This window comes from Tyto alba, unplaced genomic scaffold (genome assembly GCF_018691265.1).
Source record: "Tyto alba isolate M040663 unplaced genomic scaffold, T.alba_DEE_v4.0 Super-Scaffold_8, whole genome shotgun sequence".
Taxonomy (NCBI): domain Eukaryota; kingdom Metazoa; phylum Chordata; class Aves; order Strigiformes; family Tytonidae; genus Tyto; species Tyto alba.
The window spans coordinates 14,351,742-14,376,229 of NW_024881329.1; the positions used below are offsets into that span (position 1 = coordinate 14,351,742).

Genomic DNA, 24,488 nt, shown 5'->3' on the forward strand with positions numbered 1-24,488 from the left:
TGCCTGCTGCACTGTTTTTCCCCACACTGGAAAGTCTGAAGACATGGGAAGACTTCTTAAATTCAACCATGTTTTGTTCAAATATTCTATTTTTTTTTTCTTTCTTCCAGGTTGTGAGTAAAATTAAAAGAGACATTCTTCTAAACTGAAGGAATGTTGTCTATGCCTTAGTTTGTGCCTAAATTTAGTAAGGTTTATTTTCAGTAGGATTATTTTTATGCTTTTTCTCTGTTTCTGAATGCAAGTGTGGAACTAGACATTACATCTGACAGCAATCTTATCTGATGCTTTTCATTAAATCTGGCTAGTATGAAGTTGAACTGAGAGGTTTCCTTTTGATTGCTCATGTTTTTGGAGAGTAAGATGATCAGATTACCGCTGAATTTCTAAAATAGAACTACTTCATAATGAAGAGTTGGCAAATTCAAATATTTCAAAGAGTAGTTAGGGTAGTTAGTGATTCAGGGTAGTTGATTTATGCCTAGAATTTAATTCAGTTCTATGTTTATTACCTGTAAAATTGCTTTCTTGACATGATTTTCTACGTAAAATGGCTTTTCAAATACTGTGGATAGCAATTAGGGATTACTTGCGAGCAATTTGTCAGGAGCATTTGAATGTTCAGACACGCTGATTGGCATGACTGAACAGACAGAAAGTATAGGTCTGTGACTATATCAGTTGGTATTTACTCTGAATATAACTCCTTGTTGCTAGACAGTTTAAAGTACTTATTCCATAGTCTGATGGTGGTGGTTCAGTTAGCACTGAAGACTGAATGTAGTTTTTATAATTTCTTTGGTGAGAAATTAGGCCGATTTTTCACAATCACACCACCCATAGGGGCGTGTGTATATATACTCACTACACTCAGCTGTTTGTGGCGACGTCTGTGCTTGGTTGTGTCAGTTTGAGCTTGCCTGTAGGCTTTAGCAATGTTGGCACTTCATTCCTGCCAGGGCAGATGCTCTTTAGAGGCAGTCTTTCCTATTATGGCACTAAATTCACAAAATTAAGTTTTTGCCACAAAGCATGTACTTGTAATGTGCCATTTGTCTGCTTGTCAGTCCTTCTGTGGCCATAGGAGTTGTGTACCTTAACCTGCAGGACTGTTGTTTCAATCCTTAGTGTTTTACAAAATGACATTGTTTGGGCGCTTGCCTTGCCTGTATTAACTAGGGCATGGTGGCCGTGGAGCTGGCTTGACAAGTTGGACAGAACGGTAAGAGGGATGACGATGCTATTCTATACTTTCACTTCTCTTCAAAGTTGGGTGCTTCTGCCATCCCAATAATGATGCTTTAATTCCCCAAAACCTGAACTGGATTTTGCCACCCTCTGTATAGGCAATCTTAATACATCCACTCTGGTACCTTGTCACAATACTAAGGTTTGTTAATATAAGCTATTTTCCCAGTTCCTGTTCTTGAATCTGCAAGGAATTATCTGATTCTGTATAATAATATACGGAGGGAAAAGAAAGACTCAAATGTTGTGTCTTTGGCAAGATAGCAGCTGGCTGCTGCCTTGGCTTGATACATCCATTTTGTAATTTCTGGCCATCTCAGGGGCACGGTTGTGGGGCTTTATCAGAAGCATGAGATGCCCAGTGCAGTGAGTCCAGAATTCCTCAATTCAATGAGACCAGACTTTTTTTATCCATTTTTTTCTATTCAAGATGGTTGCCATTCTTCACTATGAGATGAATAAGGTCAGTGGAGGTTTTCAAGCCTTCCTAAGATGTTTTGAAACGACCTTGGTCTGCAGCCTGTTGAAATACCTGAAGTTTTCATGCCTGCCATGACATGGAGCGTTGATCACAGTGCTTGTTTAGCCACATAGTAAACAACTTCTTTAATTCTTTTACTTCTTAGCTGCATGCAGCACATACACAGACGTTCATGTGGAGCCATAGGTGGTTTGTGTTTAACAAAGCTGAGGCATTGCCCAGTGCACCTTGTGTCCTAAGAATTTAGTCTGATTTTAAATGTTTAATTTTTTTCTTCTTGTAACTTTACTTGACATGAAATTAGGTACTAGTGATAGTCTGTTGTCTCCAATACTTGAATCCTCATCTTAAATTATTTTAACAGGTATAATTTGTTGTCTGTTAGACACTGTAGCTAGTAATACTTGATGATCAGCTCAGCAATCTACCACATGTGACTAGAGTTATTTTAAGATCATGACTGTCAATTGTTGCATAGTGATACAGTCAGTGTTATAGGAGTGCTTAGATCAGAGATGAATTCAGGCCTTTTTTTGCATTTTTCTGCTTTCTGGAAACCTGTTCCAGATCATCAGCTGATTATTAGCACATATTATCAGCTCTAGGGTAACATTTGTTTTTTTCCTTACAGGAACCATGATGATATTTCTCCAAGCTGCCAAAACTGTAGTTTCTATGAGAAGGTAAGCCAAATTAAGAAGCTCCACCACTGAAAGGGGGAAATCCCTCACAGCTCACCTCTGCCTCTCCCTTTCTTTCGCTCTGTGGCCTTGTCCTGCTGCTTGTCAGACGTCTCCCAGAGCTTTAACTTGCTCAGACCACACATTGCTTGGCCAAAGAATTGGGATGGTTTTCTACTTCATTAAGTAATGTGGCTCAGTGAAGGGTCTGAAGGGAGAAGTATATGCTCCTGACAGACAGGAGAGATGCAGCCCTTTCAGTAGAGAAACGTTGGACTCGGGTGCCTGTGAATCTGTAGCCCAAGCACCAAACTGCCCCTCTTAAAATTTGTGGGTATGATCATTTGGGCATTCTTTAGGACCATTAATGATGGCATTGAAATGTCTCCCACCTCATGGCATTCATTTTTGGTGGCACTCATAATGGTTGTGTAGGTTTGATAGCCTTTTTGTATTGAGCCAGTGAAATTCAATTTTTACAGCATACAGTTGCCTCAAATGTCACAAATTACTCTCCCATTTAAGACAAAGAATTTTTAATACTGTTGCTTACTTTTCAACTTGTTTATCCAACTAAAAATCTACTTGTTAAACTCTCTTACCTTGATGATCTTGGTAAGAACAGTTATGTCAACACAGCAACCAAATTTACGAACAAGTTTCTGTATCTCATGGTAATATCAGTAGTACTTCTGAGCCACAGCAAAATGACTCAAGATATGAAAAGCTGGCTGCTGCTAGTCCGTGGTTAACTCCTTGGTAGATGAGATTTGAAGGCAACAGAAAGCTTTGGTGATACATAGGATTTTAGCCAAATCCTTAATCGGGGTCATCAACAGAGGTGGTCAAGTTGGCCCCATATTGGCGGTGGGGAGCTGCGTTCCTGGGATTTGGAACCACCATGGAATATTGACAAAGTATCTAGTGGCAAACAAGGACAGGAATGTATTAAAAAACAAACAAAACTGTTTTGTTTAGAACAAATTGTTGTAGTCTCAATGGAAAATTAACTGATAGGAGGGAAGGGAAAGGACACCATTAGCCTAGCAGAAGTATATGAAACGAGTCTTTAGAATTTTGTCAGAAACAAGATTCTAATTGTGGAGACTGAAATGGGATGTTGCAGTTTAATGTAAGGATAGATTACAAACCTTGACTTGGCTGTTAGAAAATTATAAGCTACCTCCTTCTGATGTATTGGAATCCACATCTGTGGATGAGGTTGCTGGTTCCTGTTCTGGTAAATGCGCAGAAGTGTTAGTAAGAAAGAACAGGTGGAAAGAGTTCATATACATTAGCCTGCGGAGAACCGTCTGTGATCACTGTGGAGAAACGAGCAGGGCCAGGCAGGCGGCGGCGGGGCCTGCTGCCTTTCCCGGGAGAGCGTGTGCTGGCAGGGCTTCACTGCAGGACGCAAAACCCAGCGGCCGCCGGCCCCGGCCCCGTGTTTTGGCGGCGGGAAGGGCCGGGGCCGCGCGCTCCCCCTCAGGCGGCGGAGGCGCGCGGGGATTGGCGGCGCGGTTGCCATGGCAGCGGCGGGGAAGCCGCGGGGGCCGCCGGGAGCTCAGTGTGGGCTGCGCCGGGCGGAGGCCGCCGCGCCGTGGTCCCGGGCGGGCGGGAGGCGGCCGTTAGTCGCTTTCAGCCGGCGTTAACCGCCGCCCTCCCCCCCCGGTGCTACCCGGCGGCATGAGCAGCGGCGCCCGGACCCGCGGCAGGAGGAGGAGGGCCGCCCGTCTCAGCCCGCCGTCCTCCGCCAGCTCCGAGGGCGAGGAGCCCCTGAGTCCCTCCGGCTGCTCCCCGCTCTCCCCCGCGTCCCGCCCCAGCTCCCCGAGCGGCGAGGAGGAGGAGCGGGTGGCGGCCTCCCGGAGCCGACAAGGCGATAGGTAACCCCTGCGTCTGGCCCCAGGGTCGAGCAGGCAGCTCGGGGCTTCTCCTGGCGTGAGGGGCTCCGCTCCCGCACTCGCCTGCTTCCACTCGAGGCCTTTGTTGGGGACGGAAGATTATTTCACATAAATACAGATTCGTTTGCATAGATAAGTGATTTCGTCCCCTCATTCCCTTTTCACGATATATTTGGAAGTCAAAGGTTATGGCAGCCTTTTCTACGAGCAGTTGAGTATTTTCATGGGCTTGTAAAATACCTATAAGCTGTTGACCTGAGCCTCAGGGCCTTTGCACGTTGAAAAGGTACAGCCTTTCCTGTCATCCTTTTAAACGTTCTTGGAGACTAAAAGGCTATTTTGCCCAGCGTGTAGCTAGAGTCAGTTTCATGTGTATGCAATGCACAGTTTTTGTTCCTATGGCTTAACTTAATTCCCTTTTAATTATATGCAAACTTAATACGTTGTCTTTCCCTCAGGATCTCCCCTGCTTGACAGTAGAATAAACAATACTTATTCCTCCCTTTAAAATAGAAGGGGAAAGAGCAGGGAGTGGCTGGAATACAACCTTCACAATGGAAACTTTGCAGATCTGTGCAGTAACTGATGATGGATGTAACTAGCAAGACTGAATTGAGATAAAAGTGCCCGTGGGAAGAGGGGAAGCCACCTGAGCTTCACAGGAGTGAGGGGTTCCAGTATGGCTTTCAAACTCCCATAGACAGCAGCGCACACCTCCCAGGTGCACTGAAGGACTATGAGCCACACTGAACCTTTTTTATAAGCACGTCTTGAAAAAGGTGCTAAAAATCCAGGGGAAGTGTTCAAATGTAGTCAGAAATAGTAGCTTCAGAGTGAAAAAGATAGTAGCCTGTTTATGGGCCCTCATGTTTCAGGTTTTCTGTTGCCTCTTTTTATTCCTTCCCAATAAGCAATTTAGTTTACATACCTTGAAGTTCTGTAGCACTCAGTTCAAACTACTACATGTCTTTGCAGCTTATGATGCTACTTGAAACAGCTCTCCATTTTTGGGTCTGTTGCTGCCGTATTCCCTGGTAGTGGTAAGGTGCAACTGAAGACAACCTCTGTTAGGCTCTGAGTTGGAGCAATCTCATTAAACTTCAGGCACAGTATGTACTTCATTCATGCAGATGCTACATCTGAATAATACTGCTGCTGCGTTGTAATAATTGTCTACCAAATGTTCATATAGCAGTTTCCATCTATAACTGCCAAGATTTAAAAAGTATAATAGTGAAAAACACTTCTTACACAGTTACTACCCCCCTACATACGCACACACTTTCTCAGACAGTCTTTTTGTTGTTGTTGTCCTCTTGAAACTACACAAAAATTAGCTGGAGGCAGACATTTAACGTGGGAAATACAGTATTTGCAAAAGAGAAAGGCTGAAAACCAGGTCTTGTGAAATGGTGTTAGGCATTTCCATACTTTCATTATGGATCAGTGTTATGTTTAATGGAGTAACTTAAGTGAATATATGGTAAATGATAATCACAGTGTTTTCTATTAACCAGACTTCAGTTCTAATGCCAAATGTATCTAATTTGATTTAAGATATTTAAAAACAAATGTGCACTTGAGAATGCAGTACTTTAAGAAGTCTGTTACTTGAATTATTCTGAGGAAGGTCATAGCTGGGAACATGCTAGCATTTCAGATGGTCCCATGAAATTCAAGGTCTGTGTGCCTCTAAGTAAGTAATCAGTGTGCCAGGGAGAGTGTGACCGGTGGCTGCGATGCACAGGAGAAGGATTGGGTTCCAGGCTGTGCTCCGGTGCAATCTGAGAGATTTAGGCCTGTGACTGCAGAAGAGGAGAAATGTTTCTGCTATGAGTTCTTCACAATGAGCCTGTGTTGTCCTCTGTTTAAACTTCATTTTCTCTTATTTCTTACTTGTATACAGTAAGTTTTTAATTTACTAGTGTGAATTTTTTTTTTGAGAAGTTAACAGCTTGAACTTTATAATTACTGATCCAAGAGAACACATAGTAAATATAATTTTTCTTAAATTATTCCTTCTACTAGTGCTTTTTCTCAGGTTGGTCTAATATGTCAGCATTATTCTAGTTCAAGGTGCCATAATGCAAATCATGCACAGCAAAAGAATGTATTTGAGGAAGTATCCCTGCCCAAAATGTCAAGTCTGGACACAGTTGCGTTGGTTTCCTGAATTTGAATGCATAATACATTTATCCTTATCTTTAATAAACTTCCAGAGAGTTATTTTCTAACAAAATGTGTTATTATGCATTCTTAAGTTACAGCCCTTATTATAAGTACCTATTTAAAAACTGTCTCTGTTAACGCTGTAACATAAAAGCCCTGGGGTGCGGCAGAATGTGTTGGACAACACTGGGCTTGGGAGTGCTTGGCCTGTGCTGCTGCTGTTCACGTGCTGTCTGTTTGTCAGGGTGTCCTCTCAGTTCTGTTGTGCTGTATCTCTGTGGCAACACTGTATAAAGAGGGTTGGGGGCTGACTCTGAGTGGGGAAAACCACCCTTTTCCAGGGTAGTTTCAGTGTGACTCGGTTCCCCTAGACGTGTCACGGCTTGACTAGTGCATGGTCATGTTACTGCTCGCACATGTGGGTAACAACAATGGAGAAGAGTAGAACAAAAGTCCTTAGCAGTGATGTCCCCAAAGGCTTTGTATTGCAGATATATATTCTAAAGCTTACTAGGATGTAAAATGTTTTGCAACAGAGTATTGCTGTTCCCTGTGACTACATAATGCTTTTACATTGATAAAAGCCAGATAGCTTATGCTTAAAACATTTATTTCAGGAGCATTAACATAATATGCTTGCTTGGATGCCTCTTCTGTAGCTTGAATTCAGCAACCAGAATTACTCACTGTAGTGAAGTATGTATGTAGGTAGGTGTTTCCAGAGCTTGTATGTCCATATAAAATACTAAAGCGAAGTCTAGTTTCACTGCTTTGTTGTTAAGAAAAAATTCCTTATAGGAAAGAATAAATCTTATGAAGAAATCTATTGGCATGTTTTCAATTTTCATTGACTTAGAGCCTAATATACTGTCTTACTTATGAGATACAGAATCTATAGAATATTATAAAAGATATTTCTGGCCTGGGGCTAGGATTGCTGCATTATTTATGAGTAAAAAAGTTATGAGTGAGTTATGCAAGGTAACCTATTAAAAGTCTATAAGAGCCTTGTATAATATCATCTAGCATTGTATGCAAGCCGTATTTCTTAAGTATGTTACCTGTGAAAGCTTTTTAGGATGGAAAATGGAAATGGAAAAAAACATTAGAAGGAATGGGTTCTGAATGCTGAGGTTGCTTGATATCATGAATCCAATTCTATAGGACTTGAAAGAAGAAAAATATTCTTGATTATCCTTTGCTCATAGTAAAGGTGACTTGATACATGGAGCCTCTCTCTGACCAAAGACAAAATGTTAATGTTAAATCTCTGATTTCCCTTGGTTTCCATATGTGAGAAGGAGAGTGACACTGACGTGTCTGGTATGAGTTTTTGTTTAGTTTGTAAAAGGTAATGCTTTAATCTATTCCACAGTTTGGAACAGGGGGGGAAAAAAAAATTAACTAACAAGATAGAATTTAATAAGTAGAACATAAGCGGGATGTTCAGAGGTGCACTATAAATGCCATTTATCTGTTCTGGAGATTACTAAGCAGGTAGAAAAGTTATATCATTGTTGTCTTGTTATGCCATAAAAGAAATGCCAATTTTTAAGGCAGTAGTACTGCTTAAATTTCAATCAAATATGTTACAGATAATATTCTTTTACATTTCTAATTTTTAATTCAGGAAGGCTGAAGACTCTGAAATAGCAGTCAGAGAAAAGGAGTCACCTTTGAAAGATAATCTCTCACCATGGGAAGAATGGTTCATTGGCAAAGAGAAGGAGCTACGTGCCCGCTTACAGGCTAGAGCTGTGGAGGTAAATAGATCCATTTGGTTTGATGTTAATAGAAGATAGCAAGCACTGGACTTTTTTTTTTTTTTTTTTTTCTTTTGGTTGTGGAAACACAAGTAGTTTTGTCCATTATTTTTTAGTATCTTGAGCCTCCATAAGTGTTTGTGTTGGACAGTGGTGATATGATTCACGCTACATGCATTCTCTTTTGCTAAATGTTTTGCTGCATTGAAACAGTGCTGTACAATATTTTGCTTATCCAACTGTCAGGTAATGATTTGAGTTTAAAGGATTAAAACATATAATTGGTACCTTGATTTTCATCATGGGTACATACGCCTGCATGTAGGTAGTAAAGCACAGCAGGGCGTGTTCTGGGTGTAAGTATGCCAAGCTACTTAGATATAAGGCACAGTGTTGTTACCCACTTACAGTTTAATTATACAACTGTTTGGTGTCCTTTCCCAGGATAGGTTTTCCTGTCCCAGCGTTTTTTTTCCCTCCTATCTTTTGCCCCCTTGCAAATGAACTGTTTGTGAATACTGGGTCAGAATTAAGTGAGAGCGCTATATCTTTTCTTGATTAATATGTTTGTAGTTGCAGTTGATTAAATGATACTGTTGTTTAAAATCAAATTGGAAGTATTGGGTAGTGGTTAGAACAATCACATCAAAGTTAGATCATTTCTCACTTTAGTTACTGATTTACTGTTTGACCTTGAGCAGTGTCCTAACTTTTCTGTGATTCACTTTATCTGTGAAGTGAATATAACATATGGCTATTTTATGTGGGCTACCTCATGTTTTTTATAAAACATGAACCACTGGAAGGTTCTGGAACAGTCTTTTAGAGGTCATCATAACACCAAAATAGTTTGTTAAACTTGAGGTATATATTCTGATCCATTAATATTAACCACACATTTCATGAATTCCCCTTTAGATTACAGTTTGGTAATCGTCTCTCCCTATTTTGATTTTTAAGGACAAAAAATGAGCCAAAGTAATTTCTGGTGTCATGCAGAAAATGTGGTTTCGATATGGACTTCTCATGTGGCCTTGATGAGGAACCAAAGCAATTTATTACATAATTTACATTACCAAAGCAATTTATTACATTAATACAGTCTCTCAACTATATATTAATAGCAGTCATAGGACAAGCATTACTTAAGGCCATGTAGAAATCAATGGAATAGGTAAAGGTTTTATTTTTAATCTGTAAGATTTTGAAAACATTAGATATTAAACTGCAGCGTAGGCAACTCAAATAGCTTATATCAGGGGAAAAAATACAATCAACCTTTTTGTAAGATGCCATAAGAGGACAAAATATGTGATTGTGATATAAAAATGTATTATTACATTTGCATATAAAAACTATTCTAAACTGATATCCTAAGAAACTATTGTGAAGTCCCAGATCTTTTCCTGACAGCAGCACTGAGTCTGCCCTGAATGTTGGAAATGGGGATAAAAGTTTGGATAGTGGATGCGGTCTTCTAAGGTACTTAAAGTGCCATCACCTTTTACAGAAGCCAGGATTCCTGCCATACAGATGTCAAGGTGTACAGAATTTAAAGGAGGTGTTAGTAACTTTGCCTCAATACAGCAACAGCTGTATTTTCAGACTTTGTATTGTGAGTGTTTTCTTTGAGATCTCTGTAGGCTCCTATTTTTTCTTGATGTCTTACTAAATTTAAATCAGTGTCGTAAGAAGAGTGGATTCTACTCTGAAACTGAGTTCAGCGGAGGGACCATAAAATGAGTTTCATGGAAATAATTCCATCTATGTTTGAAAGCTCGAATTCTCATTGAAAAACAGCACTTTGTGCTAATGCTACTTTTAGGGAAGGAAGGCATCTCAAATTATCATCTTAGTCATGTTTTTTCTTTATCAATTAATTTCCTTGGAGAGATAGAAGTGATTGCATATATATTGTGTGTCCTATAAAGATAGAATTTCTTCTCTCATCTTCAAAATAAAGCTTCTATTTCAGTTTGCTAAAATCTTCAATAATTTTGGCTTTAATAAGCTTTGGGATAATCCCTAAGATTCTTGTAGTTCTGGTACTAAACATCACAAATGAGTAATATTTCACTTTTACCTTTTGATGCCTTCCTGTAGGCAGAGCAGTACACCATGTGAATCTGTAGGATTGTAGGAATGTATTGCTGCAAATTAAGATTCTACTGACTAAAAAGGCATTTAAATAGGCTGAGGAGGATTTGGTATGTTGAATTGTTTCCAAAGCCTAATTAAAATATGTATTTCCAGTTCATATTCTAAAAATTATACGTTTCCAGTGGTTGTATTTCATAGTATTTCTGTGTTGACTGTCATCCGTCTTTTCCAAAACCTTAATAAAGGAAAAATGTAAAAATCTATTACTTAGCTTGTTTTAACTTCAGCGTTATTTTCAGTATTGAGTGTACTGATGTAGGTGGTCATCACAGATTTAAGATGTGTATTTTTTCTTTAATTAGGAAATGAATATACAGCTTGAGAAGATGAAGCAAAAGCAAGAATGTGAAAGGAGGAAAAGGATAGCTGAAGAGAAGCACAAGGAATGGGTCCAAAAAAAAAGAGAAGAGGTAAATTTAAAATTATAAAACTTATGCCGACACAGTTAAACATTTTTCCAAGACTGATTTCTTTTTTTTTTTGTTTCCATGAGGTATAAAGAGATTTGTTTTCTGAGTAATCAGATAACTGACAATTGGCCTACATCTCGTGCAGTAGCTTTCTGCTAATTATAGCTGGGTTTCTGGTCTTCAATATACCCTGCTCTTTCTGACTTCCTAGGTTCAATGCCCAAACATTTTGGGTAAAGCGTGCATCTTAACTGTCTGCAACGTCTTGTACACCAAGTAGAGCCAGAAGAAGGATTTAGTTAAGTACCATTGTGGACAGGCAAATAGTATGGTAGAGTTTAGAGGAATAATTGAGGTGTGAGGCCAGATTCAGGAAATTCTCAGTAGACCACAGTTAGCAATTGGGAATTCCTTCATCCAAGAAGTCATTTCTGAGTGGGATCAGAAATTTTTTTAAGGGGGATGCCTAAGTCCAGCGTCAGAAGCAGACAGAATCCCAACCTCAGTGGGGCACTTGTACAGCTCCGTGTCACACAAAGCAGGCGTGTGTACCAGGTGGCAAAAATGAGAACATTTGGGAGATTTGGGCATGTTCAGCCCCTGGTAGTTCATGGGCATATGCATTCATTGTCTTACAGGCTGCATCAATGCCACTTGCTTACCATTTTGTACTTCTGGTTCTGAGTAAAATCAGATGAAAAATGATTAAAAATATCATAATGGCAACTAGGTGGGCTAGATATCCAGACCTCATAAATTTGTCTTTACCATTTCAGTTCTCCAGGTTCAATCTATAACCAAATAGAATAACCTGTGTTTGAATCTAACCTAATTACTCTTAGTCTCAGTGCTGACTGGATGATTGACATAAACCTGCCCCAAAACCAATCCTGCTCTGTTTGTTATGATGTAGAAAGGGTCCCCCCTTACTAAAGTACAGAACAAAAAGTAAATTTATTAATCAGCACAAACAATGCCATTTTCCTCTTCTAAAATGCAGATTAAATTATATGTGTCTGTAACTATTTATTAGTTTGAAAGAGCTTGTGCTGCCTGATAAAATTGTTCACAGTTCAAAACACTGAAAGTTCTCGTTCTCCCTCTTCCCCTCTCCTTTCCATGTCTGCCCTCCCCTCCCCCCTTAAACTTCTGCAAACTTCTACCTATTTGGGTCTTCAGAAGTCCTTTTTCTTTGTGGATTTGCTGATCAACTTCTTTTCTATTGTCAGTGGGAATAGGAAGTCTGTTTTATGGTAGTCACATCAGCCCAGAGGACAGGGGAAAAAACATACTTGTGTCTGGACTATAGCATACTGTATTTTGGAAGGATAAGGTCATCCTTAGGCCATGTCCCAAGCTTTTACCAAAAGTAATCTGATTTTCATTTAAATCAGATGATTCATTGGTCAGTCTTTTCCATAAACCACACTCAATTCAAGAACAAACTGAACTTAAAAGCTTAGCTGTCTTTATGCAGCACAAATATTAATAACCTAGACATTACCACTTCAAGATGCTACAAGATTATATGTGGATCTGGACACAGACTGAGGGATAAATACATAAATTTAGTGACTAAGAAGGTATTTAAAATGGTGTGAAGATTTCACTTGAAGTTTAAAGTTAGATTCATGAGCACTGACAGTTGCTATGATTTTCTTGGGGAGGATGTATATATCCTATGTTTGGGAAAGCTCGCTTCATTTCCTCCTAGAAGCATCAAAAGGTGCTCCTTGAGGCAAAACTTGCAGTATTCTTCACTGAAATATGCGTTAAACACTCAACTTTTTCATATCCAGTTACTGATTTTGAGCCCCTTTGTGCAGACTGCAGAAAATGCTTTACTTAACAGGAGGCAGTACTTCGGGGGTGTTACCTCTGTGATTTCCACAAGTCTGTATCCTTTCCCATGGCTGAATACGCTACTGTTGAAGGATGTGAGGGATGGTTGAGCACACATGAAATTTCTGCCTTCATCTCAAGCATTCAGCAACAGGAAAGACTACTAGAAAAATCTTCATAGCGTGAATGCAAGATACATTTATGTCAGAAGTAGAATATTTGTATGTGTGTAGAAGAATTTTGCTGGGTTTTTTTATGCCAAGTCAGTTTTCTTACATTTTGTTGCATGCCGATATCAGTTGTGATGCTCTGAGGGTTAAATATAGCCCTTTAGGGTCAGGTTAAAAAGCAAAGCTCGAGTACTATTTTTGTTCACTGGCAGTTTCATTTTTTATTGTTTAATATATATTTAAAACTATATGAGGTTTTTTTTCTATGCTTCCAGTCATTTTGCGTGAACAAGTCTTGAATATAAAGGAATCATAACCATTTAATATTCTTCTATGGAAATAGCTTTCGTGATTTTAAAGGTTGTAAATGAACTGGAAGTAATATATTGAAATATGAGCTATCAAAGAACATTCTAAGCTGTGATATGTGTTTATGCAAATACAGCAAAATTTTGCAGCTTACTGGGACTTAAAAGCTTACTAAAATCAACTGTCAGGTGCTATCCTGGTTGTACTAATGTCTTTACAATTTTCAGTAAGATGCTAGGTCTCTGCTGGACAAAAATAGTCTTGCTTTCCCTTTCCTAAGGTTGAGTCATTTGTGGGCAAACAGTAAATTGCCTATTTTGACTTGTTTTGTTTTAGATGTAATAGAACTCTATTTTTAACAAGTCACAGGAATATCAGTCAAAATGTTGTAACTGTAAAATACCTCCAGTCATGCTTTTGATTCCAATAGAAAATTTACTTGAACCCAACAATTTCTGAGTTACTGTTAGATTTATTGATAAAAAATGAGGAGGACGTGATTATAAAGCTGATGAAGCAAAGGTGGTGTTCAGTGTCAAGTTTTCATTGTTAAAGTAGCCTTGATTTGAGTGGTATGTTGAACTGGACATAGATCAGCAAAGCCATTAGAATCTGTCTTAATCTTTCTGGTACATTGTTTGCTTGATTGCTAATTGCTGGTTTCAGACTCCAGTTTGGTAAGGAGCTCTCTGTAGATAACTCACAGCTGAACTGTGAAGTTTAGAAAGAAAGGAGCCAATGCCCTTGATCCCCATCTCTTCACAGAACTACATTTTACATAGATATTTAAAACTAACTACTGTCTCATTTCTTCAGATTAGAATTAATGCTTGTGAAAGCTTATTTTCTCCATGTCTGTTCATTCTGATACTTAATGTGGTTTTTTTCTTAATTTTTTTTTTTTAAATGATGCTAATCACAAATGGACAAATCTGTAAACATTATGTGGAGGAGTAAAGCTGTTAAGAGCTGGAACTGACCTATATATGTATTGTTTATTTTGGATTGAAACAGTGCAGCTCTGTTGAAAGCTTATAATTCATTATGCCAAATATAAATTTCATTAAATTTTAAATACAAAGTTGTATTTTTGTGAGGTAGTGTAGAACCTGAGCTACTTTCAAGCTGGGATATGGTAGGTATATATTTATGTAGTTGTATTGGCTCCTAAATCAATTCAAATTCGTATTGATTCTGTCAACTTTTTCTTACTTATGGTGCTATTTTTAAAGTCAGCCACTGCTTTCTTACATGTACTCCCATATTTGTATACATAAAGAGAGCTCATTTGCCTACTCTTTTACATTAATAAGTAAGGTGTTATTTTCCATTGTTATCTTCTATTTTGTCAGTAAAATCTTGTAAAACTATTAGTATCCTTCTAATAGCTCATTATTACCTCAGGGAAAAAGGTTTTTTCCTTTAGGGAAAAATTACTGGATTTCACTGACACGCCACATTCTTCCAGGTTCTTTGAAAATACATGATTCTTCTGTTCAAATTCAAGAACTATTTAAGAGGCAGTAGTCAGAACTAAACTCATACTTTTAAAATGCTAGGAATTTTAGATGAAACCTTTGAAAAATCTCTAAAACATTAGATTGTAAAATAATCAGTATTGCACTGATTTTGAAAATTCATTTGTATGTAGCTCCTTTTGACATTGTCTACAATGATTTTGTAGCTGAATGTTGTCTTAAAAGTTGGAAATATTTAGTGTAACTATGTTATTTAATATGTTAGGTAAACACTAAACCTGAACAGTTTTTAGAAGCATTTTGAACTAATACACAGCACCCATGTAGTAATAACAGACAAAAAGATAAAGTACTTGAAGGGCCAAGGAACGACCCGTTCTTAGTGGAATTAAGTTTTTTATTGAAAATCAAACCAAGAGGTAAAGAATGGCTAGAATTTATCATTTTAAAAAGAGAGACTTTCAGAGTCTATCATTTATGTTTATATGCTGACTCCCTGTAGATACTGAATGGATCAGTTAATTCAGTAATTTTCTCCACTGTTGAATAAATTTTTTAAAAAAACAACCAACACCATCCTCACCACACACTCCCACCCCAAGTGTATCTTGGAATTATTTGGATCAGGGAACTTACATGTGTGATACATTTTGAAAATCTCCTCTCCATAGTGGCATCTTTGTGATTTGTGTCTTGTCAAATGTGTTCTTGCTTTGGCTTAACAGGCTGTAGATGATACTAAGACGGTTTACAGACTTGAGTAAATAACAGTTTAAGAAGGAAGATAAAAAGTACTGGTTACCATCTTCAAAAAATTTGGGAATCCCATTTTTGGTACCTTACAAGGATTTTTCTCTCATCTAAATTCTGGTGGTTTAATATGTGATGACAAAACTCTGGCTGGGTATAAAATATGGAAAAAAATACGATAGGTGAGGTCATAGATGTTCAGAGCTGATCACTCGTTCATACTTCTTTTTTTGTGCTATCTCTGAAGACAATCACTATTCAGAATTTGTCCAGTGTGGTTCAATTCCAAGTTCTTTCACAGTGTGACCAGGCACTGATTCTGCTGCCTGGTAACTTATGTGTTCAACTTAGTGGAAGTTTCTGGAGATGCTAGTGAAAAGTTTCTCTTCTGTTTTGGAAAATATGTAAGCTGTTATCTGCAGCCAGTTCATTTTTTTTGCCTTCATTTGCCCTTGAATTAATTAATTCAAGACATATGTAGCCTTCTTCCAGGAAGAACACTTTACTCTGACAACCTCATCTCCCAGGAATGAGGTGCAGTATGGAGAACTCCTCATTAGATTTTGGTTTATAAAACCTTTGTCTTTCCAGACTCCCTCTCTTCCTTATTCTCTGTCCTCTTGCTGCTATTTGTCTAAAGAACTGAGGATGGCTTTGACTGGACCTTTCTGTAGTCTTGTGAAATGTTATTGTCATGTAAACAGGGACCCAGCCTCTGCTTTTATAGTTTGTAAGCATAATCTTGGTTTAAGACTTGCCCACCTGTCAAGACTGCTGTGTTTACAAGACTGTATCTGAACAACCTCAGTTATATGACTGACTTCCTAATGTTTTGCGGTATAAGGAAACTTGTTGACACCAGCAAGTTTCTTTTTCTTTTCCTGTTTTACGTGAACTTTTGATCCTGAGATGTGGAGTCTCTTTTATTTCATACAATAACTGTGGGATTGAACACTTAAGTCAGGTACATGTAATTGGCAAATTCCTGATTAAATGCCTTCAAATCTAAGTGCCAAAAGCTTTGAGAAATGCATTGTGGATGCATAAACTGTAAAGTGTCTGTAAATTGATGTGACCGTTTAATTCTTTAGAACATTGTCGTAACAGTCAGAACCTTTTATGAATAGATGCTGAATAAAATATTAGGATTAAAGGTCAGGCCTAATGACAACAGCTTTTTGATTAAGTATTTAAAAAACTAACACTGCAGTGCACTCCATCCTCTACACTTCGTTTAATATGGTATCTTCCAGTCATATTTAATCCACCTTTATTGACTCTGCAAAACTACTTTGTTCTTAGAATGCCTATAAAATATGAACTTAGAAATACCTAGAGTATTCAATTTATGTATATGCATGTGTGTACATATAAATATTTTTATTGTACATTGCTGTGGGTTAGCCCTGGTAGGCAGCTAAGGCCCACGCAGCCGCTCTTTTACTCTCCTGCAGATGGGGAAGAGAATCTGAAGGGTAAAAGTGGGAAAACTCATGAGCTTAGATAACAGTTTAATAGGTAAAGCAAAAACAATGTGCACAAGCAAAGCAAAATAATTCATTCATTGCTTCCCATGGGCAGGCAGGTGCTCAGCCATCCCCAGGAAAGCAGGGCTTCGTCTCTCATCACAGTTATTCTTGGCAAGACAACCTCCATAATTCCTAACATGCTCCTGCTCCCTCCTTCCCCCAGCTTTTATTGCTGAGCAATGCCATATGGTTTGGGATGTCCCCTCGGTCAGTTGGGGTCAGGTGTCCCAGCTTTCTCCCCTCCCAACTGCTTGTGCCCCCTCAGCCTGCTTGTTGTGGGACAGAGTGAGAAACAGAAAAGGCCTCGAAGCTGTCTAAGCCTGCTCAGCAATAACTAAACCACTGCTGTCAATGCTGTTTTGGTCACAAATCCAAAACATAGCACCACAGGAGCAGCTATGAAGGAAATTAACTGTATCCCAGCCAAAACCCAATACATTTATGTAATATGTATATTTGCAACAATAATTGAAATCTCAAAAGTGGAATGCTTCCATCCCAGAATAACTAATTCTGAAACTCATGTTGTTAACATCCTTGTCTTTAGTCTTTAAATTACATCTAATACTTTACGCTGTATTAATGTGATATCTAGCAAAGTTGTAAGAGCACAAGTAGTGAAGTTTCATATTTTACATTGGAAAATTAATTATTCTAATACCAATGTTAATTTGACTGTAGCATTTCAAATACTTTCTGCATTGTTAAATAGAGATTATGGTGTTGCTTTTTATTTTTTCTTCTTAGTAAATATGAGCAAAGCAGGTGTTAATCATAGATCTTTGATGTTCAACTTTTTTATTGTTCATTTTTTCTTTTAATAACTGAAAAAAATAATTTTAATGGAAAACAGGTACAGCATGAGAAGATTCTGTTTTGAAGCTTTTTAATTGAAAATTTTGTTCTTACGATTTAATTTGCTGACAGTCTTTATAAGAAGGAAAAAGCAGTAAGAAATACGAAAGCCTAGAGTCAACACACTGTAAAATAATGAATGACAGTGTTCTTGGAATAGAATTCCTTTAGAGTGCTACTTGATTCCTCCTGGAAGAAAGACTTAGATTCTAACTCCAAAGACTGCTTAATGCATAATTTATCTCACCATTGCTAATACAGAGCATGGATTGTTCAGCAGCTTGAGCATGACTTTCAAGTTAAAAATCATGCTCACTCATGCTGCCTTTCATCCAATGAATTGTTAATTATTTTGTGAGGAGTGGTACTGCTTCAGCAGAAGGGGTGGAGCATCCTGTCATCGAAGCCTGCAGCCTGGTAGATGGAGTCTTCTCCCTGCAGTGGGACACGTTAGTCTGAATTCCCTCAGGCAGAGAGGTAATGAAATCCCGATCTTCTCTGTTCTAGGTTAATGTTCTAACAGATGAACTATTGTTTTGAGTCAAAGCTGTGGTTGCTGCTACATTTCAAATAGAGCCTCATGTGCTATGGTTTTTGCTGACAGTTTAGACTTGAAAGAGATGGTGAGATGTTCACCTTTTTCAAGACTGAAGCCTTTCAAGAAGTGTATTTGTGAGGGAAGCTTAAATATCTAGCATAAATGCCTTCCGACCTTGAGAACCAGCATCATTTAAGAATTTAATTTTTTTGTTTAGGTGCCCAAGTCTGTCTTTACATATCTAAACTTTTTTTTGGTAACTCCGGGCTTAATTTCTTAAGTTTGTTTTTTTTTTTTTTTTCTCTGCACATTGTTGCTTTTTCAGCATCTAGACCTGGAGTTGGGGTTTTTTGATTTTTTTTTTTTTTTTAAGCACAGTATTGATGTGTCTTTACACAAACTTTTCTAAGCAGTCATGTGTGGCCAATGCCATGGGTATAATTTTAGTATGCACCTGCATGTTAATTGTGTCCAGACTTACCTTTAGATTTCTGTAACTAGAATGAACTAATTCCTCATGGTTGGTGGTAGGATGAGTTTTAGATAGACTTTTGGAAAAGGAATTCAGTGTAGCAGATGATTAAAATATGAGTGCTCATGTATTTCAGCAGCATTTGTGAAGTCTGAGTTCTGAAGACCTTGAGAGTTTTCAGGGACCAAGTACACAAAGACTTTCTGCTTTGTCACAGATATTGGGTACCCACATGAAAGAAACACAGTTTGGGAGAAAGATCCACGTATCCATCTTAAATTTCTCCAGTTACTGGACTACAGTGGGGTCTGAGTTGACTTTGTGTGAACTTGAGCAGAACCTGCCTGTCAGTAGAGAATTGCAGCTCAGTGTTGGTTCACCATCCTCCTTTCTAGCCTCTTGTTTTTTTCACATACCGGTTCTGGAGACATTAAAGAAGTATTTCTGTGGGCTAGGCTTGGTTGGCTGAGTTGAGTAATAGGACTAAATTAAAAAGATAATAACAACTGGCTGAACAACCCAGACTTCTGAGGCTGCTAAATGTGATTGACATTGAGCATTATTATGAGGATAAATCAGGAAATTTGGATATGTTTTGATGTTGGCAGTGTGGACTTCTCCTATATTTTGCCATCAGGCAACACAAAATGATGCTACAATATGGTAGCTAAGATGTCAGAGCAAGCAGCTGTGAAATAGAGCCATCAGTTATCTATGAAAAGAAAAATATTGTCATGTTGTGCAGACCAGAAAATGGGAAAGGACTGCTGTAAGAAGTATCTTAAAAATATAAACCACAACATTAATTTATGGAAATATTCCTATTCAGTGACATTCTACATAGAAAATGCAGAACAGAAAGCAGCTCTGTACTTTACCCTTTCCAGCGTCTCATTTAACCATTGATATGAAAATACACAAAGATGTATTTTATTAATTTTCTTTCAGCTGGATATGTCTCTGTTTCAGTGGTAATTAGGCTTTTTTCTGCATGGAAAATTATTTAATAATTCTGCCTTCTGTCAGAAAGGAGGTGGGGGGTGCTGCTTCAAATTTTTAATTCCTTTGACAATTCTCCACATACACATAAATCTTATATTTCTTGAAAAGTTAGTAATTCTGCTGATGAGCCACTGGTTTGGTACTGACTAAGAGATAGACATGCTGCCTACTGAGTCACCATCACTGCTTTGTGGGATGGCTGGATTTGTTTTGGGTGGGGGATTTCCAAGTACTGACCTAGCCCAGGCTTCATTAGGTTCTGAGGCTTGATAGGATCACAGCCCAGAGCAGTGAACCCGCAGGCCAGATTTGTATTCTTTTTCTCCTTAATAATGTGCTTGGGTGGAGTGGCGGGAGAACAAGCCTTTCTTGCAATGAGTAATTGGATGTTTTACAATCAATACCTTAATTTATGTAATGCCTGTCATCATATTTTAAAGTGTATGTAAATTTGCTAGTGGTTTAGTGAATAGATCATGTCTGTTTTGAACCCAAGATCAAAGAGAATTTTTAAAACCCAATCTGACAACACCAGGAATAAACAAATTATATCATTTCCCTCCCTCCGTATATGTGGAAGGAGAGTGAAGGGTGGATTGAAGAACATGTACATTAATATGCAAATTCCTAGCATTTTTTATAGACTTGTATAAGGGAAAGTAATGAGGCTGGGAGTAAGCTGGGAAGGCCGGGGTGACAGGAGCTTGACATGAAACAGGTTATTAAAGCAGCTGGGAATGTGGTATACACTAACTTTATGAACAAAAAGCTGTTCTGTGCATGAGAGAAAGGGGAAGCATTTCTGATTTGTCTGCAGAGTGATTTCTAGGCATCTACAAAGTCTTCAGTTCTGGAGGGAGTCCGCCCATCTTAAAGATGTCTCACTGAAAGTAAAACTTAGCAATAGTTGTGGCTTTCATGGTAGTGTGTGTGGCATATCATTGTTTACATAGGACCTAATTTAACTTTGGGTCAGCCTAGATAGTGGTTAAACTCATTTGAAGTATTGTGATTAAAGATACATAATTTAAGAAGCTTCCCCACCTTTTAATTACAGTATTTAGAAAGGCTTTTAGTCTATTTTCTGCTTATAATTGTTGTTAATTATTCAACAATTCCCATAGGTATGAAAAGGCCCCATTTTTTTCATTTTTTCCTACATTTATTTTCATACTTTTTATATGATAAAGACCCTTAGCTGAAGACTCTAGTTTTCCAACATCCTTACTTTTGTAACTTCCTTATAAGCCAGCTAATAACAAAAGATTTTAAATCTTTGAAAGCCTCCATCACCAATGGTTTTAACTCATTGTTTTAGCATGTATTTCTGTCCTGGGTTGAGTGAGTGGTGGAGTTTTTTGGTGGCAGGGGAGGGGGCTATCGGGGCGGCCCCCTGTGAGAAGCTTCTCGAAGCTCCCCCAGCTCCAAGTCAGCTCCACTTCTGTTTGGAAACTGAGCCAATCGGCTGCGCCTCTGCGATAACGTATTTAAGAAGGGACGTGGTGACGTGCAGTCGGACTTGGGAGGAGGAGTTGCTGCAGCTGCATGAACACCAAGGTCAGTGGAGGGATGGAGGAAGAAAGGAGGGGGGAGGTGTGCCAGAGCAGAGACCCCCCTGTATCCTGTGGGGAGACGGCAGGGCGGCCCCCCCCTGCCACCCATGAAGATCTACAGTGGAGCAGACATTGATTTATGGCCTGTGTTCTTCTGCCTGGTTGATCAAGGTGCTGTGCCCGAAGAAGGCCGGGGTCTCATGGGAAAAGGCAGCCCCGCTGCTGTAATTCAGCGCTGGGAGGATTGCAGCATGCGGGGGAGTCCCACGCCGGAGCAGCTCGGGAAGGGCTGCAGCCGTGGGAGGGAATCCAGTCGGAGGAAGTTAGTGACCCGTGACGGAGCAGTGTGGGGAACGCTGCGGCCCGTGGGAGGAATTCAAGTCGGAGAAAGTTTGTGGAGGACTGTCTCCTGTGAGAGGGGGACCATGATGGAGCAGGAGGAACAAGTTCCAGAAGCTCCCCCCACTGAAGATGAAGAAAATGGCAGCACTTACTGCACCCCCCATTCCCTGCCCCTGCGCCACTGGGGGAGGAGGTAGAGATATCGGGAGCAGAACTGAGCCCGGGAAGAAGGGAGGGGTGGGGGGAAGGTGTTCTCAGGATGCGGCAATGCTTCTCACTGTCTTACTCTGTTATGTGTTGTTAGTGTCTGTAATAAATGTATGTTCTTTTTTCCTTCCCCTAACGAGTCTGCCTTTTGCTCGTGCCCATAAAGGGTGTATCTCGAACCCCAAGCCTGGCTCTCTGTCCCTTCTTATTGCCAGAAGAGAAGGGAGAGAGAGCTGCTGCGTTGTGGTTGGCTGCTGACCAGGACCAAACCACAATTTCTCATCTATATTAATGCTTTTTATGTGTCTCAGACTATCACTGTCTCAAAACAGGAGTTGTTGAGAGATGCATGTGGGGAATATTTAGTAATAAAGGGACAGAAGAACAGGTCTGAATAAAAGAGATTAAGATGAATTTTAGAAGGAGGAGGAGAAGCTTAGACAATTGGTTATTTATTTTTTTTTTATCACTTAGTTGTAAATAATATTTTTTATCACATTTACAGGCCTTACAGAGACTGTGGTGAAATCATATTAAGACTTCCATTATTTTGTAGTTGTATCAAGTTCTGCATTCCAGAATATGCATTGAAATTGGAGTGTATTAATACCTGACCATTTTCCCTGTGCTTCAGAACGGATTCAGCTGATGTTTGCTAGGATGTTTTAGAAGTTAAATGATTAAAAAAAAACCAAACCCACAACCAAGAAAATACAGTTAATAGTTAATTGTTTTGTGAAATTGTGTGCAGTGTGTACACAAATAACTCTTTGATGTCCGATTAGAATATTTGAAGAGCATACCAGAACAGTGGTAAAGTATCATCATGGTGTAGGTGAAGAAACATCTACCTGAGAGATGATGGTAAATACAGTTTTTTATAAGGCATAGTTTGTCAAAGGAGGAGAAAAAACCCAGAGTTAAGGCATAATTTCGCTGCTGATGTTAAAATTGTAATGCTTCTAGTGTTGGCAAACACAGAGAGGAGCACACTAGCTCATGCAATTCCGTAAACTGGCTGTTTCTGGTAAGAAGTCTGCAGTTTAGTGTTATGACATGCTCAGAAAAAATTAATTCCAAGAGCAAGCTAAGGTTATCCTTACAATGATTTCCTATTGAGACAATTTCATGTAGTGTGGATATGAAAGCTTTTATTATCCAGTACTGTGTCTTAAAAAATTTGGTAAATGTTTTAACCAGAAAGCAGTGCATTTTATCTTTATTGGCCCTGTTTTTGCACCTCATCATCTCATCCAGTAAATTGCAAAAATGGGTTAGTGTTTTGCAGAGCAATATAAACTAAAGTTTTTATTCTGTATGATGCTACTATATTGGATTACTGATAAATTTTGGTATGGAGGTTAGGAATTGAACCATCAGATAGCCTGTTTAGACCAGACAGAGAATTGTGTCCCCAGCTCCAATATTATGGCTTCTGCTTCCTTATGCATAACTTGGTTTTCCAAAAATGCAATAAATCTAGAAAAAAAGGAGGGGAAAGGGACCCACAGGGGTAGCAGGGTGGAACTCTAGCTTTCTGCCTCTTTGTGCTTATAAGAGGTAAAATGGGAAGGGAAGTGTATTTCTTGCTCTTCTTGTAAATGTGTTTTTCCTCTTTTCCATAGAATGACAGACCCAGTTTATTGTATTTTGCAGTTGTAGTTTTAGGCATTTGATATCCATATTGCCAGCTGTAATAATTCTGAGTTAGCATTCCTGCTAAACTACACATCTCCTTTGTTTAAGAGGAGTGTGCAGGGAAGCATACAATAAAAAGATTTCTTAAAAGCAAAACAACATTTTTATTCAGCAGTTCTTTCCTGTGTAGTGGAAACTGTTTTATGTCAAGTCTTCTGCCTTTCTTCCAAGTCATGTGCACTACTTGTCTGGTAAAGATTTTTACCTCTGTGTGTGTATGCAGGTTCTTCAGAGCTAAGCAAGCTACGCAACTAAGCAGAAGTACTGAATCAGTAGAATCCCAGGCATTTAATAAAGGTTACATAGAAGGGAAGCGAAAGCTGTTGTAAGTCTTCAAATGAAGACTTCTCCTTCTCCAAATCAAGAAAAGGCTGTCAATATGTGCTTGTTAGCTTAGAGAATGGTCCCCTAAACATTGTTGTGTACTGTTAGATACACACACCCCAAAAAGACGTAGCAGTGAATGACACCTGTGTACTGTACCTCCCAAATTATACAGGTAGCAGTTTCAGTTCACACTCAGTTCACACTTTTTGTGTACCTTAGAATGTGTTTTCTCTTTTTCCCTTTCATCGTTAGAAGAAGAGAAATGTATAGATTGATTTATAAAGTAATTCCAAATGTGAATAAAATAAAGAATATAAAAACTAGAAAATGCCGTGAAACATCAACTGGATTCTCATGTGAACTTCTTGTTTTCATATCAGTTTATGCTTCAGTGTGCTGAACAGTCTCCCTATCTCAATGACTCTTAGAAGGGGGCAGTTTGCTTGGCTTCCATTTGGAATTTTAGTTTGCTCTGGATTTACTGAAAAGTAAAATTAACACAGCATTGTCAAGAATTGCAACATATATTTCTTGCCCAGAAATATTGAGAAATGTCTGAAGTGTTTTAAAAAAGTGACAATAAATGAAACAAGAGTAGTAAACA

At 38.8% G+C, this 24,488-nt stretch overlaps 1 protein-coding gene across 3 annotated transcripts in view; it reads left to right on the top strand.

Moving 5' to 3' along the window:
* Window positions 1-2,362: 2,362 nt before the first annotated feature.
* The window catches only part of CCDC34 (coiled-coil domain containing 34), a 39,074-nt gene continuing 16,948 nt past the window's right edge, over window positions 2,363-24,488 (top strand). For 2 of the 3 annotated variants that reach the window (XM_033007028.2, XM_033007027.2), the window contains exons 1-3: window positions 3,970-4,292; window positions 8,110-8,242; window positions 10,705-10,812. In XM_033007028.2, the coding sequence (XP_032862919.1) occupies window positions 4,096-4,292; window positions 8,110-8,242; window positions 10,705-10,812 (438 nt within the window). In that variant the 5' untranslated portion in view covers window positions 3,970-4,095. Of the gene's footprint in view, window positions 2,413-3,969; window positions 4,293-8,109; window positions 8,243-10,704; window positions 10,813-24,488 lie in introns of those variants that run through there. The other variant, XM_033007029.2, reaches the window with a different exon arrangement.